This window comes from Gopherus flavomarginatus, chromosome 7 (genome assembly GCF_025201925.1).
Source record: "Gopherus flavomarginatus isolate rGopFla2 chromosome 7, rGopFla2.mat.asm, whole genome shotgun sequence".
NCBI classification, from domain to species: Eukaryota; Metazoa; Chordata; order Testudines; family Testudinidae; genus Gopherus; species Gopherus flavomarginatus.
Window position 1 is genome coordinate 17,144,692 of NC_066623.1, and position 20,732 is coordinate 17,165,423.

The following is a 20,732-nucleotide window of genomic DNA, read 5'->3' on the forward strand; positions in this document are numbered from 1 at the left end:
ATGAGTTTTAGAACCTAATGTGCTCAAAGTATTTGAGCTCTGAAATTTATTAGGGGAACAGTTCTGTAATTAATTACTTCTCATTTAAAAAGGTAATCATTTTAATTTACTTGCAGAAACACAGGACATTGTGCTCCATCAGCAGATAATGTTCTTCATTAAATAGAGTAGGAACTTTGTGCACTGGGGCAGCTGTGGTATTTCCATCTATGGTGAAAACCAACTAGAAAATATTGAGTAAAATGTTTTTAACTTTGACAAAGAAAACTGATTTTCCTACTATTGGTTTGGATAATTTGTAATAAGGCACCGATAGGATAAGATTATGTTGACAATCTTAACTACTCTCATGAAAAGAAATTCAAAGTTAAGGCATATATACCTCTACCCCGTTATAACACGACCTGATATAACATGAATTTGGATATAACATGGTAAAGAAGTGCTCCGGGTGGGGTGGGGCTGTGTGCTCCAGCGGATCAAAGCAAGTTCAATATAACGTGGTTTCACCTATAACATGGTATGATTTTTTTGGCTCCCGAGGACAGCGTTATATCAAGGTAGAGGTGTATATATGTATCTACTATGGCTCATAGCATATAGCTATACTGTATTATATGACACTTCAATTTTGAGAAGTCTGCCACACTGAATTAATAGTAAGTGATCAGTTAAGGAGAAAATTCTCTCCTTACTTTTTGTGGATATGGGAGCATCCAGTTCCCATTGTGGGATATGCAGATGGGGATGTTCAGCACCTATGAAGAGCAGGCCCAACTTCCATGGACGTTACTGTGAGATGGTTACCTATATTCACTTTCCCACAACAGTGGGAGAAGGGTTAACAAGTGTCTCTTGTACTGTCCCTTTAAAACTCACCATCCATGCAACAGTAGGAAGACACTTGCAATGTTCTGATCAGAGCTTGCATTGAAAATGGCAGTAGCTTTTAGTACCTGATTGCTTTGTTAAATCTCCCTTTAAAATAAGGCCAACTGCAAGCATAGAACTTACTGTCCCTTGTGTATTCAACAACTGAATTTAAGAAAAAAAGGTTCAAAAGTGCAGCCAATTTGTTAAAAAGTCACTTCCAGGATTGACTGCATTACGTTGGCACCGGAGCATTAACTGTTGAAATGTAAACATTATTAGGGCAGAGAAGGAAAAGTTGAACAATCATTTAAATTAAAATAGATTACAGCTTCGCTTATGTTAGATGGAGTAGTATTAATATTTCTCACTAGGGAATACATAAGTAACTTGGCCTTGATGTTTACACAGAGCAGTCCTTCTAGGAAGACACTTTCGTAGTCATTGTGCAAGACTAGTGAAAGAATACCAGAAAATATTTTAGTTACACAAGTTTTTACAACGGCTACTCAAAACAGTGAACTGTAGTTTCCAGACATGCAAAATTTCAAATTATGTAAAGTATGTTTATAACCTCTCTCTATAATATTAAGAGCTAGTTGAATGGTAAGTCATTTTCCCTCTTTTAGTCCCATAAAAAAGTATTTAAAACTACATGTATCTGATTGGCAATTCAACTCTAAAACTGTACAAGTAGATTATACTATCTGATAGTTACTCCAGTTTTATACCAGTGTAACTACAATGCAGTTAACTGTTACTCTAGATTTACACCACAATAAGAGCAAAATCTCAGCCAAGAACTTGTATTTGATAAGAGCTTTTACCATTTCACCAATATTTTCGAAACAGGGACAGAATTTGAATCTTTAAACCAGATTCTACCCATAGAAAGAAGAATTTCGTAAACACAAGTGTGTAAAACAAAATTAGAATGGTTTCTTTCATGCATGTTTTAAAAATAAACAAAAAGTGTATAAGCTAACACTACCCATCTTCCCTTTCCTACTTATTTTTTCCATGAAATTATGACAATGCTGAGTCTGAGAGTTGATTGTCACCAAAAACAAGTTTAAGCTTTTACTGCAAGATTAAGCAGAGTAAAACACTAATTCAAATGTATCAAAAGAGTAACCAGAAGAAGGGAAGAGTATTGCTGTTTTATTTAAGTGTGGTTTATTCCAATGTGAAAGTTCCAATTTCACTTTAATAGCTGAAATTCTCTAGTCGTCATGGTCATTCAAAACCATAAAGCAGAAAGAGGGTTAGAAACTGAACTCCAGCACCATCTCAAAATTATTTAGGGGAAATTTTAATCAATATGCATCAAATGACCTTTACAATAACAGCAATACTGACAACCATGACACTTTAATATGCTTCCCTAGAAGTAAATACTAAAAAAAAAAAAAAAAAAAAAAAAAAAAGTCTACTCTTGAGCCATTAATATGTGCATTATTAGAACAAGGTCCTGCAAGTAATCTTGAGAAACCTAAGATAAGGTATAGCCACTTAAACTGGTGCTAACATCTAAACACATTCACATTTCAAGTTTGAAATTTATTTGTATACTTTTGACTAAAGGATTTGTTTTCAAATTAAACAATTTAAATTGCATATCGAATTCTGAAATACCAACACATTGTATAAATAACAGCTTAAAGAGTATTTGTTAAAATACAGAAAATATGCAATTTTCAATTTGCTTGAGAAACTCTTTGCAATAGAGGTGACAGGAATTGGGTTGGCCAAAGATTGTTTTTTGTTTTTGAATAAAGACTGCAATGTCTGTAGTTTCATTTACTTTTGCTGATTAAAAACTACCAAATATAACTACAACCCCATTTCCCGCCCCCTCCCAACCCTCTCAAAACTCCCGAAGTTACTTTTCTAAAGGCTGTAGAAATGGTAAAGAAACATTACATTTTTAACTGCAGAAGCATGAAAACTTAAAGCTATAGACACTGCAGGTCAATTCAAACAGTATTCAAGAGTCCTATAAAAGTGAATGAGACATGTTTGTTTCCATTGCTCCATCAGACAATTCAAGAGTTAAATTTGCTTGATAGCAGCGACGTAGATGTTTGCTGGCCCAATTAAGTGTTCCAAGTTGATTTTTTTTTTTTCAGTTTGGCCCACTGAAGTCCAGTAATCAGAAGTCAGTTCAAAACACAGAAATAAGAGCAAAGACTCCATATAATAAAGCACAGGGATATGCTACTAGAAGCTGTTGTCCTTCCATTGCTAAGGCAGAAATGAAGATTTTGGAAGCAGAAAAACTGCACCATCCAATAATTCCAGCAGTGAGAATAATTCCCATCATTCCCCTGCAACATACAAGAAAAGAACAGTTTAAAAAGGTAGGAGTGTGTGTGTATGTTTAGACGAATGCAGGAATTAGAATATTTTCTTGTAAGTTAAATATGTTTCAAAGGTTGATTGTTTTTAAACTTTATACTGAATTTTATCATTGAGGGTTTTTAAATAAAAAGAACATGGAATTTCAGTAAATATAAAATTATTATTACTATTCAGTAAAGATTTTTGAATGACACTAGTTAAAAAGAGACAAATTAAGTTCTAAGTACAAAAAGGTTTAGAACTGAGTAAACTCAAAACAAAGGGTTCCTTTGTATTTCTGTACAAGTAGCTTTCTGTGATGAGTAATGAAGTTAGTGATTTTCTTTTATGCTGGGCATTTAATTAATTTTTCAGACTCAACATTAATTAAAATTTAATCTATATTTCTTAAATTATTTTAGCTTTCTATATCCTGATATACAACTTGTTTGAGTTTGACAAGTAAATATGTCTGAAGTATGCTATAATTTGAATCTAAAAGTAATTTGTAATAACTGAAAATGGACAGTGTGAATAAGTGTTCATGCTGTATAAGCATTTGCTTCATTTGACAAATACATTAATATAGTATAAATTCCATCTAACAATGGGAGAAAAATCCACAATATACGGAAGCAGGATTTTATTATAAATAGTTAGTATTGATACTTACTGCAAAGAAAATATAACTGCAAAACTGGAAAGCAGGATCATAGGAAGAAGACAGTATCCCAGGACACTAGCAACACAGCCAAACGAGACGCCCGTCATGCTCATTAAGTTCAGGAGGCAAAACATTCCTAAACATCCAATTGCACTAATTCCATACACATACCCAAACTGAATTTTACCAACCTAAAGATGAGAGGAGTAGCACAAGTTAAACATGTTTTGTCTTAAAGCTGACTAAATATTGCACTTTACAAATAATAAGGAGTATAAGATTACCACAATCTTTGACCTAGTGATGAATCTGAAGCAGAATTTAGGGGATAAAGATGAAGAGGATTAAGAAAGGCATCCCACAAACAATCCAGACTACTTGTATACTGAAATGTCCAATAGGCGTATTTACCATATCAGTGTTCAATTACAAAAAGTGGTGCATCTAACCAGCTGCAAACTTAGTGTGCTTATGTAATGTAGTTCTAGTTGGGCTACAAAATCTTATGAACTCTGCTTGATTTTCTCCATTATACTTGCATATTGATATTACTCTGAAGATTCTGAACAGTTTTTTTATCAGCACCTTTACTGCGGAAATGATCAACTACTAAATAAAAAATGTAAATTAGCGATGCACTGAAAAATGTTGCATGTGACATAACTTTTTCCATCTCTACCAATGATTCAGATTCTTGATTTTTGCCTCAAGGGGGGTAAACTATTTTTTGTGAAGTGCCAGGCATAGCTACAGCAGAGCATAAATTCATTATCATAAAATATTTCAAGTTTTTTGTTTCCTATCTAGAATTATTTTTGGTCTTGTAAAATAGTGTTAATACACTATTTAAAAATCTGATTCCATGATATTTAGGTATGTATCCTCTCAGGGCATGACTTGGAGACACAGCTTAAGAATGCATCCACTTTGGACAGAACTGCGTGACTGCATTAGATTGGCAGATAGGAAAGTGTTTGAACTCCAGTGTTCAAAGCACTGAGAAGTCATTTTTAAATTTTTAGACAGAGCAAAAAAACTGCACCAAATGATTGAGTGCTACAGAGACATAGTGAGATAGCTAGGAAAAGCAGGCTGTGACACGCTGAGTTCTAGACCCAAAAGCAGTGCTGTTGACTGATATTGCCAAATGACTGATATTGCAAAAAATTCAAGACATTCAATAAACAGAATCCTGAGTTTTATTGATATACCCACCATTGTAATATCCTCCCATATACCATGTTCTCAGCTGTTTTCATTTCAGTGTATTTCCTATTGTCTTAACCCTATCTGTTATGCCTACAGTACACATGGCCATTTTCAGATCAGTTTTCAATTCACTCTCAAACTGGTAACACATACAAGTGGTTATTTTCTTCACTCTAGAGCAAGCGGGCTCTGAGTTATTACAGAGCATTCTTTCCCTGGTGGGTGTCACCCACATGGTCAGGGTCTAACTCATGGCCATATTTGGGGTTGGGAAGGAATTTTCCCCTTGGTCAGATTGGCAGGGACCCTGGTTTTTTTTTTTTTTTTTTGCCTTCAGCATGGGCATGAGTCACTTTCAGGTTTAAACTAGTGTAAACGGTAAATTCTCTGTAACTTGACATCTTTAAACCATGATTCGAGGACTTCAGTGACTCAGCCAGAGGTTAGGGGTCTATTACAGGCATGGGTGGGTGAGGTTCTGGGGCCTGCCATGTGCAGGACTAGACTATCACAACTGTCCCGTCTGAGTCTTAAATTGGTTAATATTACAAAATAAAAGCAAATGGTAATGCAACGTAACAGATAAGTTTAAGTAACTAAAATATTCTTGCTGATGACCGATTGAATAAAATGTAGCTGAGCATGGCAAGGAGACAATTGGAAATTCATAAGATAAAATTACACCTCATGAACTGTCTATTACAGAGAGAACGTGTTCCTCTCAATATGAGGGCCCTCAATACTAGGGGCCCCATTTTCCTTAAAAATAAGCACGCAAAGTTGAAATTTATTAAAAATACTGAAATGTACAATGACATGGAAGTTGGTTTGTTCCTACTTTGTCATATACTAAATCAATTAAGCTTCAGAAAACTAAATATTGCTTTATACTTCACAGATACCAATGATGAAAGATTATGCTTGCTTTCAGCCCCATAGATAAAAGCAGTAACTTTAGGTCAATCTTATTCCAATTAAGCTTAATTGGCAAAACACCTATAGCAGTGGTCACCAACCAGTCGATTGCGACTGACTGGTCGATTCTAGAGAATCTCCCAGTTGAACATGATCTCTGGTAGTGTAGAGGGGCTACCACTAAGGCAGGCTCCCTGCCTGTCCCGGAAGCGGCCAGCCCAGCCCCGGGGGCCAGAGGTCTCCCTCCGTGTACTGCTCCTGCCTGCAAGCACTGCCTCCAAAGCTCCCATTGGCCGGGAACGGGGAGTTGTGGCCAATGGGAGCTGCAGGGGCAGTGCTTGCAGGGAGGAGCACCATGTCTAGCCACATGCCCGCTCCCCAGGGGCCGCAGGGGCACGCTGGCCCCTTCCAGGAGCAGCGTGGGTCTGGGGTAGGCAGTGCGCCTGCCCTAGCCTCACTACGCCTCTGACAGGGAGCTGCCCAAGGTAAGTGCCACCTGCTGGGAGGCGGACCCCAATCCTGAGCCTCCTCCCAGAGCCAGCACCCCAACCCCCTCACTCTGCATCCAAACTCCCTCCCAGAGCCTCCACCCCTCACCCACTCCTGCATCCCAAACCCCTGTGCCAGACTCAATCCGGAGCCCCCTCCCACACTGCAAACCCCTCAGCCCCAGCCTAGAGCCTGCACCCCCTCCTGAACCCCAACCCCCTCCCACAACCCGGTGAAAGTGAGTGAGGGTGGGGGGCAGCAAGTGACAGAGAGAGGGAGAGAGTGAGTGAGCGGGGCAGGGTATATCCTGGGTTGCTATTAAATTCAAAAAGTGATCCTGGGCGTAAAAAGGTTGGAGACCACAGGCCTGTTCCCACTGAAGCCTATAGGTCAATCAGCAAACATTAACAGTTTTGGCTATTATTTTGCTGATTTGGTGGTAAATCATGTCTAATAATGCTGATGGTGGTGGTGGTGTCCATCAAGTCTAATGTCAACTATAGCAATATAATTTTAAAAAGTAATTGAATAATTGTGAACCTCCTTTAATTTTTTTCTTAAACAGAATCAGCTAAAAGACCACCACCAACAATAAACTAAGGGCTTTTCTACATTACTCGCTGGATTCACAGGCAGCGATTGATCCAGCGGGGGTCAATTTATTGCATCTAGTCTAGATGCGATAAATCAACCACCGAGCGCTCTTCTGTCAACTCCGGTACTCCACCAGGGCGAGAGGCACAAGCAGAGTCAATGGGAAAGCGTCAGTTGTCGACTTACCACAGTGAAGACACCATGGTAAGTAGATCTAAGTACATCGACTTCAGCTACCTTGAAATTGCATAACTTATATCGATCCGTCCTCCCCCCGCCCCCAGTATAGACCATGTCTAAGTATACTGAACAAAGAAATACTAGAATAACCCAAAGTAAAATTTCAGTGTATCAGAAACTGGCATGAAAGAAAAATCTACTAAATGTATAAAAGGAATCTGTATCAAGAGCCAAAACCATAGATAAAGCAATCAAATTAAAACATTTTGTGCAAATAAAACAATTACATTCTACTGAAACTGTGTTTCTGGCATCAAAGACATCTTGATTTGCACAAGGAGAAGAAACTGAAATATGGTTAAAATTGTAGATTTAACTTTTTAAAACCAAGAACAATGAGCCATCTGATTTTTCCCCCTCAAAAATAGTGACTATGGTCCTCAGTCTTCATGACAATAGAAGCCATATTACACCAAAGCAAAATATGCAAAGAAGTCACTACATAAAGCAACATGGCACATTACATACTGAGCTTGAAGGGCCTGACCCAAAGCGTGGTGAGGACAATGGAAAGACTTCCATCAAAGGGCTTTGAATCAGGCCCCAAATCATGTACTAATGAGCCACAAATCCTTGGTCAAGACCTGTTTTGTGACTTCCAGGCCAAGGATAGTTTAGTTTTTCTCAGTGTTTTTGGACTATGATTAACACATTAATATTTTGCAGTCTGTATCTTACCAGCAATAACGTGGCTCCAAAGGCAAGACAGAAGACCATTGGTCCTGCCAAATCAGTCTCATTCATGATGCTGCCATCTGCTACTTTTAATGGGTGTAGCACTGTTAGTGTCTTCTGCCAGATGTGGTCGAAATTGATCCCTAATTCTACAGGTTACATGAAAAGAATTATGCAGATTTGTTTCCCTTTTTATTTCTCCTTTTCCCCCATTTTCTTCACCATTTCTTTTTCCTGCCCCGTCACTTTCAAATCTGCTCCAGACTGAAGGCAAGACAATGAAGGTTATCAAGTGCCATTCTTTAGATGGCCAAAGAATGATAGAAGACATTCCATCTCTCCTTTAGGGGGTTGAGCGCACTGGCTCTGTGGCACTCTAGTTCTCAACTACTCAGGAGTGAGGGACTGCTAGTCTCTAAGGCCCAGATTCTGCAATCAGATCTCCTTGGGCAGACCCAATGACAGGATTGCTTCTAAGACTGACCCTCTGCATGGTACAGCTTTGATTTACCAACTCAAGGAGTGGGACACTATGTAGATTAGTAAATGAATTTTGCTTAGCAATATAATGTACATGATCTGCTTCCACCCAAAGTGTACTTCCCTTGTCATTAGTAACAGGAAAGGTAATTTGTCTTAAACTCTGACTGAGAGTATAACAATGTATAGAGAAGGTGAAAAATCCAGCCATCAGTCCAAGTATTCTCAATATCCATCAATTCTGGCATCTTGTTTTCTATGTAGGACATATCCTATATGTTTATTACTCCCTTCCTCAAATTAGAATTTGGGTTCTAAAAAGTCAAAAAGTCAGTTATTTATAATTAAAGAGGCACTATCAATTTAAAAAAAAAGTAACCGTTTGTTGTTGCAAATAACACTTATTATAACAGACTGAGGAAAAAAATCTGTGCTTTTATTCCCACATTTGACAATGTCATGTACAGTCAATTTCCCATTTAATTTGTGTGACTTTCACAGACCAACAGGGGAAAGAAATAAAGAGAATGTGACTGTAAAGTGAGAAATTGGCAGGGGAACTCAGAGACAGGCATGACAGATGCAATTACTTCTAATTTTTTTTTTTTAAGTTAACTATAGAGTACATTCCTTACTTCTCAGATTACCCCCAAGTTAGGGGCAGATTTGGAGATGAGTAGTAAAGAACAAGTTATACCTTCTAGTAAGGGTGGCTCATCCTCAAAATTGCTTCCATAGAAAGACTGTGCTGTAGTTGGAGTGTATGTTTGTGTTGGCTGGTAAATCTGCCCTGTGTAAGGCTGCTGTTGCTGCATCATCTCTGGAGGGACAAATCCACTTTGCTGAGAGTAGTCATAGCCACTATATTGTCTGTAGAGAACAACATAATATTATCGGCAGGCACAGATTTTTTTTAAACTTTTCCCCAGTCACATAAGACACTTTCGATAACAACTTGGTATACAATATACAATCTTGTTTAGCTAACTTTTTAAGTGAAGTTAATTGCTCCTCCCACCCTAAATGTGTAGCTGCACAGATGCACCAACCCCAACCCACCACAAGGAGTAAAGTGTGACTTGAAAAGGTATATGTGTTTATGGACTCCTTATCTCCAGGTCTCTAATTTAAGTAATCCGGTCAAATCTTGCTTAGTTTATAAGATTTTACACCTTTTTACCATCAGATATCACACAGTGATAAGAAAATTTAGAAGCCTACAAGTACACCTCTACCTCAATATAACGCGGTCCTCGAGAGACAAAATATCTTACCGCACTATAGGTGAGACTGCGTTATATTGAACTTGCTTTGGCCTCCCTGTCCCCTAACTGCCCCCTCCAGAGACCCCTGTCCCTAATCACCCCCAGGACCCTACCCGGCCCCCTGACAGGCACTCACTGGCAGCGGCGGGAAGCAGAACAGCCCGGCCCCAGCCCGCTCCACTCCACCAGCTCCCAGCTGCTGCGCTCCGCTTCCTGCCACAGGTGAGTACTGAGGGGCGTCCTTTCCCCAACCTCCCCGCACTCACCAGCGGCAGGAAGCAGAGCGCTGCGGCTGAGAGCTGACACGCTGATCCGCCGGAGCGCTGCTTTACCATGTTGTATGCGAACCTGTGTTATATCAGGTCATGTTATATCAGGGTAGAGGCGCAGTAGCATTTTCAGGCCAAAACCAATCCAAGCCCACTTAAATTGAAAATATGACAAGATTGGGCCCACAGAAGACTAGCAAAAGGTATCTGTCAATTCAAATATAGCCCCTTCAGTTGTATATCTGATTCCTATAATTTATCAAATGACAGCATGAATTTATACTCAGTATTAAATCCTATATTTAACAGTGCTCAATCTTGAAAGGAGATCAAGTCTTCATATTGTTTAAGCTTCCCATATGATATTTTCATAGAGTTAAAAGACAGCCTAGTCAAATTAAATATCTTCCCCCTTCCCATATAACTATTGTATTAGACACCACTCTTACCATACATGTGATGAGGATTATGACATTCAGAGCGTAAGCACACATTATGACATCTAACATCATGACCTGATGCAGATGACAACCTTAGTAATATTTCAGTTTCTAACTCAAATTCTGGTCACAGAAGACTTTTGAATACAAGCTGTTTGAACTGTGTGGTTGCGTCCACATACTTCAAAACAAAAAGATTTTAACACTTTACTATCTCACAGGTGGCCTGAAACTAGTACTGCAAAATTTCACCTGCAAAGAATCACTACTGTGACACCCAGAGGGGTACCTAATCACTTCTGAGAAACCTTCTCTTATAGATGTTACATGAAAATACTGTTATGTTGTATGTCTAATAGTGTTGTTCTTCAATAGGTCTCTTTTCTCCACTCATTGTGTAAGCACATTATATAATTTAATGCTAATAAGTTATTTCTGCACATCAGTGAAAGAAACTGCCAAGACTGTAGAGACACAATGGTCTGTATTTTCCCTTTTCTCCATCTGCTCAAAACCCATGCTGAGAAGGGACCCTAACAAGCAAATTTCCTTTTCCACCCCTATGGAAGGAAAACTCAGACACCTCTGCAGCACTGTGATCCTCTGGACCCTCCTGAAGGTGCACTGACACATTTACTTCTCTTCCCTACCTGCTTTCCCCCACCCACACAGAAATTCCCCCTTCTAAGCCTACATGCCTTCTCACATGGATGAACACGAGTTGCTGGTGAAGAGTCAATATGGCTTTTTGTACAGAGAAATCATGTGTCACCAATCTATTAGAATTTTTTGAGTGGGGAGGTCAACAAACATGTGGACAAGGGTGATCCAGTGGATATAGTGCATGTGGACTTTCAGAAAGCCTTTGACAAGATCTCTCGCCAAAGCCTTTGACAAGATCTCTCGCCAAAGGCCCTTCCAGCTTGACTGTGAACATTAATAAATTCTCTCTAGGAATGGTTTTCCAACCAGTTCTGCACCCACCTTATAGTAGCTCCATGTAGGTTATATTTCCCTAGTTTGTTTATGAGGTCATGCAAGACACTATGAAAAGATTTACTAAAGTCAAGAAATACCACATCTACTGCTTCCCCCATTTTTTGAAAACATCTGATCAATGTACAGTGGTAGTCAAAAAAGGCTAACAGAATGTTAGGAAACATTTGGAAAGGGAGCAATAAGACAGAAAATATCACAATGCCACTATATAAATCCATGGTACAGCCATATGTTGAATACTGTTTGCAGCTCTGATCACCCTATCTCAAAAAAAATATTAGAATTGGAAAAGGTGCAGAGAAAGATAACAAAAATGATTAAGGGTATGGAAGAGCTTCCGTATGAGAGGAGATTAAGGAAATGGGAACTTTTCAACTTGAAAAAGAGATGACTAAGGGCAGATATGATAGAGGTCTATAAAATCATGAATGGAAGTGAAGAAAGTGAATAAGGAAGTGTTATTTACTCCTACACAACACAAGAACCAGGGGTCACCCAATGTAATTAATATGCAGCAGGTTTAAAACAAAAAGAAGTTGGTTCATCACACAACGCACAGTCAACCTGTAGAACATGTTGCCAGGGGATGTTGTGTAGGTCAAAACTATAACTGAGTTAAAAAAAGAATTAGATAAATTCACGGAGGATAGGTACATCAATGGGTATTAGCCAAGATGGTCAGGGACATAACCCCATGCTTTGGGTGTCCCTAGCCTCTGACTTCCAGAAACTGGGAGAGGATGGCAGGGGATGGATTACTCAATAATTGCTATTCTGTTCATTCCCGCTGAAGCATTGGGCATTGGTCACTGTCAGAAGACAGGTAACTGGACTAGATGGACCACTGGTCTAACCCAGTATGGCCACTCTTACCTGGAACAGTTTTGTTGTTAGTGTGTGTTTACGTGTTAGAGATGTAAAGAAATGCAATCATAGGATAAACTAATACTATACAAGTTAGAGAATGGAAAAAAATGTACAAATTACTTATTGTATGGTTCTCCACTTCCACTGTAATCATAGGAATGTGTTTGGTCATCAATGCTATAACTTGTTTGGTAGAAATCTGTATGGAAGTTGTCAAACCCAGACATCGCAAATTATCTGTAAAATAAGAACATCAAAGCTTGTATGAGCCACAAAGGGTCACTTTTGCTTCTGGCTGTCATACAACTCTAATAAATTGTTGATGCAGCAGACTCCTCGTTGTTTTTGTGGATAAGACTAACACAGCTTCCCCTCTGATGTATGCAATACTTTAAAAATTGTGTCTATATCTCTCTGTGTGTAAATGTATAACATTTTACAGCACCGTGAGAGCTCAAAAGATGTAGATTATAACGGATATAGGACTAGTGTTTTCCTTCCACAGTCACTAATACATAAGTTACATGTGTCACCGGTATGATTAATAGTTACAATGGAGATGTGTTAACAAACGGGCCGAGCAACAACAGGCACTATACAGCCAGGGAGCTACACCACAGACCTCGCTGCGTTTTCAACATTACAAGTCCGAGGCGCAGCTTTAAGTAACAACAAAATGTGTGTTGCCCACACAGCAGGCTCACGGCTCTGACCCCCCAGTCCGTACGCTCGGAGTCGGGGCCCATCCCCAATTCCTGCTACTGTCTCCCAGTAACCTGGGGCCAATCAGCTCACGCCTCTGTGCCTCAGTTTCCCCCTCTGGAAAGCAGGGACCCCGACTCACTCTCCTGCCGGGGGGCAGGGGCTCGGAGCTGCGGTGAGGAGCCCTGGGAGAGAAGCGGGGCAGCGCCAGGGAGAATGGGCTGGGCGGGGGAAGGGGCTTGTTGCTGTCAGCTCGGGGTCAGGGGGCGGCCCCGCGGAAGGACAGGGAACTGGCGGTTCCTACCTTTCCGCAAACTCACCTGGCAACCCCGCCTCGCAGCGCTGAGAGAATCCCCCCAGCTGCCGCCCCTCGCCCTCCTCCGGTGCGACGTGTCACGACACAAAAGAACCGCTTCCGGATCAAGCGGGACGGGGCATGCGCAGCGGCCGTTACGGCTGTCCCCAGCCTTCGAGTGACTAAGCATGGGCCGTAACGTCTCTCGGGTGGTGCCGGTTGAGCATGCGCAGTGGAGCGTGTTTGGCGCAGCGAGGGGTTGAGAGCGGGGTTCTGGCGAGGGGAACGGGGAAGGCGGGAAGAGGCATGAAGGGTGCGTGGCTGGGTGGCTGGGGAGGCGTTGTCTGCCCTTGGCTGTATTTTCAGCAGGGACTGGGGGCGGGCGGAGGCTGCCCAGGAGCTCGGGGGGGGGGGGGGTTGGGATTCCTGCCCGGCGCCAGTTCGTCAGTGCACTCACCTCGGGGAGGCTCCAGGCACCGTCTGGGTCCCGCTCCTCACGGCTCTGGCCTCGCTCCTGTTCATAGCAGGCTCGAGCGCTAGGGTTGGGCGTTCACCTAACGCTGCTCTCTGCGGCACCCCGGCTCCGCATCTCGCACGCGGGTCTCTAGCTGTGCGAAGATGAATGGAAACGTGCAGCTTGAACCAGTGCTCCATGTCTGCAGTGGGGAAGGGAGCGCTGAGATACACGACTGTTTGGGGGACAGTATTGCATAAACAAAGTTCTTGGTGGTGGTTCCCTGTGACATGAGTTGCTCACCTTGTTTTAAATTACTGAAGTTTTGGGACTCTTGAGAGTGTTCCACCGCCCAACAGATCTCCCTGTTTGGAGAGGTTTACTATTGTTCTGGTATCCTTTCCTTTCTCTCTGATTGCTTCATTATTTTACTAATGACTGAAATGAGATTTGCCTGTGGTAACTGACGTGATTGCAGAGGCCACACATAACTGTTTGGGGGGAGGGGGCAGAATTCTGAACCCACTCCCCTTGAAAAAAATATATATATAAACCCTGGCAAAAATCTGGGCAAGCATGTGACTTCACCCCCCCACCTCTGCTTGATTTTTTTCAGGGAGGCGTAGTCTAGGTTTCTGTTTTTTTTTCTCTCACTTTAATCATATTTTTTGCAAACTTCTTGTACTTTCCATGATTTTAAAAGAATAACAAGAGTCATTGGTTCAGAAGGTTAATTATCTAACTCCCTGGATTCAAAACATGCTGATTTTTATAAAATCTGTCATTTATTTTTTTCATTTACTTGCTTGTATTTTTCCATGAGTGACTGAACATATTAACTTATGAGATGGTAGCACTTATGAAATAGTAGGGTGGAAAAATCATTGAGTATTTCTGCACAGGAAAAAACAAGATTTAATAGCTGAAGAAAAGATTGATTCTAGATCTAAAATGTTTTATACAATATTAGTTAATGTGAATTACAGTAAACTTTCACAGGAGGGTAACACTAAATGTTATCACTACTGTGTGTGTGTGTGTGTATATATATATAATCAGTTTGCTCAATTAGAACTGCTTAGTGTTCTTTTTGTTACTGCTTCCCACAGTGCTATCTTATAGACAAATTTCTGCTGGTTATCATTAGAATTTAACAGAATTCAGTATTTGCCTTTAAGAGTGCCAGCTTGTATTAGTCTTACATGATACAATATTATCAGGACTTAACTGCAGCGTCTGGTGTTCCAGTACAGTCTCCAAAATAGGAACCCTGGAGAGTTTTTGTTTTGTTTTGTTTTTTTGTTTAGGAAGAGATTTTCACAGACATAATGAAAATGTTAGTTATACCAATGGGATTGTGGGCATTTCATCTAATGTCTTGTCACATATTGTAAACAAAGATGTTATTAATGTGTAAACATTGCAAGCTGGAGACCCAGAACAACAGTGCCAATATTAGTGGCTATTTTCACTTTTTAAAGTGAATCAAGTGCTGATACAATTAACATAACTGGAAATTGAAAGCCTGATTCTGATCACAAGGCTGTTTTCACACTGGTCTAACCACACTGACATTGTTGGTTTACACTAGGAGATCAGAACCAGGCTCAGAAATCCTATCTTTGTGCAAAGGTATAGCATGTGTTGTGGCAGAGCAAGCTTTCTGCCACATGATCACTCCACCAATGTGCCACAACCCTGACATGGTAGAACCACGTTTAGGAAATAGAGATTAGTTTATTTTCCTTGCCTGTTCATTCTTTGGAATCTTTGCTGAGGCTGCCAATAAGCATACCAATTAGTAACTGTGGTGATATTTTTTGTTAATTCTTTCCCATATTATGCCATTAACTCCTTCCAAATAGGCTATAAAACAGCCATTAGATAGATGGTAAGGAGTAGTTGTTCTGAATGAGACAAAAATTAACAGTGACATCTTGCTTTAACAAATTCATCCTTCACTTAATAACAATATGTATTCTAATATTAGAACAGTAACTAGTTAATCTTCATATGAAACCTGTTAGGTATATGAAATTTTTTTTTTTTAATCTCCATTTTACAGACTGGGAAATTTAGGCAGAGAGGTGAGCATCAGGACCAGAATTAGAACTTGGGAGTGTCTATTTTTAAGTGCTTATACCACTGGCTCATTCTACTTATTAATGCATCATAGATAAGGTTGATTGTTTTGATCATCTTTTGAAACTAACTTCATGCATGACCTTTAAACAAAAAAATTCACCAGCGATTATTTATACAGAACTCAAACCACAACAACAAAAATCACCCTGAAGGTTAAGAGATCCTGTCTGCCTGTAAGTGTGGTGTGTTTCAATAATTGGCAATTTCATATTAAAAAGAAGTCGTGGGAAATATTGTGCCTTCAGCTGATAAGCAGAACCCCACTGAAGTCGATGGAGAGTTTTTCTTAAAATGTAATGGCTTGAAATGGCCTAGTTTTAGATTTCATTACTTTTTTAGGTTACTGAATCACAAGTATTAAAAGAAAAATTGTCCTCATAAAGCATAATTTTTGTATTTTGCTGTTGTAGATGCAAAAACTAACCTGGTAAAACCAACAAAAAAAAAAAAAACTCATCAGGAAAACTACAACTGACATTTTCCCCTTTACATTTTATACACAAAACTCCTCCTGCACTAAGGAATTGCTTGGAAATTTAATCCTGTGGAGATTTTTAATGCAGAATTACAATGCTTTCAATATTCTTGGCCCCTACTCTGCTGTTATTGAGGTTGCCTTTGAAACTCCCATTGAACTGACTGGGTATATGATCAAAAATTTTTTGGTCTATAATAAGCCAGAGAGATTTTTAAATGCAGTATTGTGAATGGTATCACTGTAATACATTTCAAGTCTTATCTTAAATCACAGTGCCTCATTAGTGGACTTCTTTCTGTGTGTATAGTTAGTGACCGAAATTTAAAGAAAATTTTAGTCAGTACACTTTCTACTGAGTAGTATTTGGTTCAGTTTTTCTTCAGTTTCTGAAATAGCTGATTTATAACATATAAGGGAGTATCTCAGGGATGAACAGGCAATACATGTATTAAAGATTTTTTAAATAATGATTTTAGAGACTTACTGTGATATTTATGCCAGTGTTTTGAAAGAAGATCCCCCATTCCTCATGAGTGAAGAATATAGTTTTCTTTTGATGTTGCTGTGGATACCAAAGGACTCAATCTTGCAAACCTTCCTTCATGTGAATAACATTATTGAAAACAGTGAGGCTACTGCTCATGGAAGTAAGTATTTGTCAGAAATGGTAGTGTTTATTAATCAAAATGTGCCAAGAACAGACTTGTATCCAGATTTAAGTCTTTATTTGGGACATTGCCTGGAACAGTTTTTTGTGAATCCATTAAAACACCAAAGTGTTTGTGTTCATGTGAAATTGTTATTTCCTCCTGTTTTATATGGTGTGATGGATGTTACAGAGTGTTCTTTGATCAATATGTCTCGCCTGTTTTTACTGCATGTTTAAATCTTCCATTTTCCATCAGAGGATGAGTTTGGGATTTGCAGATGTCTGATTTAGAGTGGTGTAGACACCATCTTTCCCATAATTCAGTGTGTCAGTAAGAAGGATCACATAATCTTGAACTGCAGATACTGCAAACTGATAAAATCTTTCTATTTTTTATATATTTTTTTAAACTTTCAGTTTGAATTACAGGATTTAATTTGTTTTTTGCAACCATACAAAGAGATATGGTAAAGTGTCAAGTCTCAGTACCTAGTAAAGAAATAGAAAACACAATACAAAGTGGTTAATAAAGCATTTGGAGATTAATTTTACATCAAGTTTCCAGAATGTCATGCACACATATAACATATAGTCAATGTTAATTATTTTACATTTCAGAGATCTCAGAGCTGGGTCGGTTTTTCCCCTTGACTTCCTGATAATTCATTTTCATACTTGATAGCATGAAGAAGTCAAAGCTGTCTGTTTTTCTGCTGATGCATGAGTCTACTGTAGATAACTCCTATTAATGAAATTGTATGTCTTCCCCATTTCCCATGCATCAATGGAAAACAGGCATCTTATATATTATGATGTTGCAAAATTGTTGCTCATCATGAACCCAACCCTGCTTTAGGTATTCATTGTGTGTTTGTATAGTGCCTGGCACAATGGTGTTGCAGTCTTTAGGAAATACTGCAGTACAAATAAATAATAATCTCACCCAAGTTCATTGGAAGTTTTGGATACACAAGTAATGCAAGACCAGGCTCCAGCAGTTATTTAAAATAATAAAGAACTAATAGCTCTGTGGCCTACCTCAGTGGGAGTTAGGCACTTAAATATCTTTGAGAATCTGGGCTTATGTCCTTTAGAAATCTCAATTGATTTGCATCATCAACTTCTCTGGTCCTCAGATTCTCCATCTGTAAAATGGGAATAATAATACTACCCACTTATCTGAAAGGGGAGTTGTAAAGTGTTATATTATTGTTAAGTGTTGTTTTTTTTATTTTACTGACCTATTTTTGATTAGGGCTGGGATTAAAATGTAAAGCGTAATGTTGGTGATTGTAATTCCATTACTCTGATATGGAGGGTCAGCACAAACCTGCCACAACCATGAAGCCCCTTGCTGGGGTGGTGGAGAGTGAATATGCCAGTTTAAACAGGAACAGGACCTTCCTCTGTGCAGGAAGGGTTATCCATGTCAGCCCTGCCCGTGCGTAGGTCAATGTGTCTGGGGCAGACCAGGGGGAAGGGACCATGGGATCTGCTTTATATGAATCCAGTGAATCTTCCGCACTACACAACTGGAGAGAAGAGTTGGGACAGCTATTCCAGCCCATAGGCTAGAGTATTGGAGCAGAGGCTTTGGAAGCATGTGCTATAACCTCATGGCCTGGCAATGGCTTACCTCCTTAATGCTTCTCCTGCTCTGTTTTACTATTGTAAAGCCAACTTGCTTAGGCTTTATTTGGGTGATGTGAATTTAATTCTTAGCAAAGATTTTATTAATTTTTAATCTAACTTCTGAAGCTAAAATACACAGACTATCAGGTTTATAGTACCTGCCAAGTTCACCATGTTTACTTATTTATATTGCAATAATCAACTTTCATCATTTGGTTTTATTTACGGAATATGAGCACAAACAGCACAAGAGAGAAAGGTTTCCACTTTAATGTTAAGGTATATGAGTTTACTGTGGATTTTTTTTTTAAAGAAACTTTATTCTGTTGTGAACAGTCTCTGCCTCTCCAGGATATTTGTTCTGTTATTCGTTAAATGGAAAACCAAACCAAACTTGAGTGGTGTTGTTACATCCTGTGTAACTGTGGGGGAAAGTATGGATAAAATCCCTCTAGCTTAGTCAAACAGAACTCTCATTGGCTTTAAAGGGGAATTTTCTTTAGGTAGAAGAGCAGGATTTGGCCCTACAGCCTGTATACTTTGTATAAATACATGTTAATTTGACATTTTTCCTGAAGTTCACAGCTTTGTAACATGAAGCTGTTTTACCTACAGCTGTGCCACCTTGGGTTATGATATCCTGGCCTTAGATCACCTAAATCTGTGGTTCTCAAATTTATTTGATCAGCGCCCTCCCCCTTCTTTGTGTCTGTAGTTGTTTACTCCCTCCTTCCCCCCCCCAGAAAGTACATACAGTGCTACCCAGCTCTGAAGACTGAGTGGGCAGCAGTGACTGCTGGCCGGGCACCCAGCTCTGAAGGCAGTGTCGCGCCAGTAGCAACACAGAACTAAGGGTGGCAATGTGAAAAGTGATATTTGTCAATATCACTTTTCACAGCAGACTTAGTGCCCCATTGCCACCCTTACTTCTGCACTGCAGCTGCCACCCTGGGACTGACCGCTGGAGCCCAACTGCCTCCAGGTTAGGGATTTGTGGACAGGGTGGGGAGGAGAGCCTGAGCCCAGGCTGCCTCCTGGTGAGGGATTTATAGAGGGGCAGGAAAGGAGAGCCTGGGTGGCAGGGCTCTGGCTGTCCCTTGTATCCCCACCTCCCGAGTGTGCACAGTCCTTCTGCATGAGCCCCAGCTACCCAGAGCTGACAGCCAAAGCTCTTAAAAAAAAAAAAAAAGTACACAGCTCACACCTCCCTTGACACATTCCTGTACCACCCTTGGGAGGCATACCTTATCGTTGGAGAACTGTTGACTCAATTAAGTAGGGTGAAATCTGTTTAGCACTTAGATGGGAGATCTCTCAGGAAACCCTGTACATTGCAGAAAGGGGGTGGTAGCTGGTGGTGGTTGGAAAGGAGACATTGCTCCTTGTGTGATAGCACTGAACCAAGGCTCCTACATAATGTCCATGCTCAGTTAGAGGTGACATATTTTGGAGGAGACAAAATTATATCCCAATCACTTCTGGTTATTGAAGATATCACACCACTTCTTGCAAAATTCCATTGTTAGAGCTCCCATACTGGCAAAATTCAATTTTTTTTCCATTCTGCCTTCTTAAATTCTCTCTGCAGCTTCAGTTAGTTCTGTCCTTCACTTCCTTTCTTACGGGGTTGCTGTTGAGTACTTATTAGTTGTTGTATCCCACCACAGAAATGAGAGCAATTCTTTGATGGGTAATTGGTTTTGTTGTTGTTAAATACTTTAGGATCCTTGAGGATGAATCGCTCACTATAAAATATAAGCTATTATAACTATGTTTCTACATAAGCATATATCTATTTGCAGTATGATATATACAGTTTTCTTATTAAACTTAGATATAAATGTTTGGAGTCAGTAGAAAAAAATCTATAGGTCCTAACACAAAGAACTGTATATATTATTCCTGCAACTCCATTAGGTTAAGCTAAAATTGCTACCTAAAATATAACAAAATTTACTTCCCTCAAAATTCATCTACTGGATAAAGCTATGATACAATATCTTGATCAGGGCTGCTGAAGGTGTAGTTACTCCAAACTGTGACCGTGAGGAGCCAGGCCTG

At 39.7% G+C, this 20,732-nt stretch overlaps 1 protein-coding gene across 1 annotated transcript; it reads right to left on the reverse strand.

Moving 5' to 3' along the window:
- Positions 1–1,331: 1,331 nt before the first annotated feature.
- On the reverse strand, positions 1,332–13,456 carry YIPF5 (Yip1 domain family member 5). Its single transcript, XM_050962834.1, has 6 exons — positions 13,339–13,456; positions 12,437–12,553; positions 9,174–9,346; positions 8,000–8,145; positions 3,884–4,065; positions 1,332–3,197 (listed from the first exon to the last, which is right to left on the reverse strand). Exons 2-6 carry the CDS (start codon positions 12,541–12,543, stop codon positions 3,035–3,037), a joined length of 771 nt encoding a protein of 256 aa, XP_050818791.1. The 5' UTR covers positions 12,544–12,553; positions 13,339–13,456; the 3' UTR covers positions 1,332–3,034.
- Between the last annotated feature and the right edge of the window lie 7,276 nt (positions 13,457–20,732).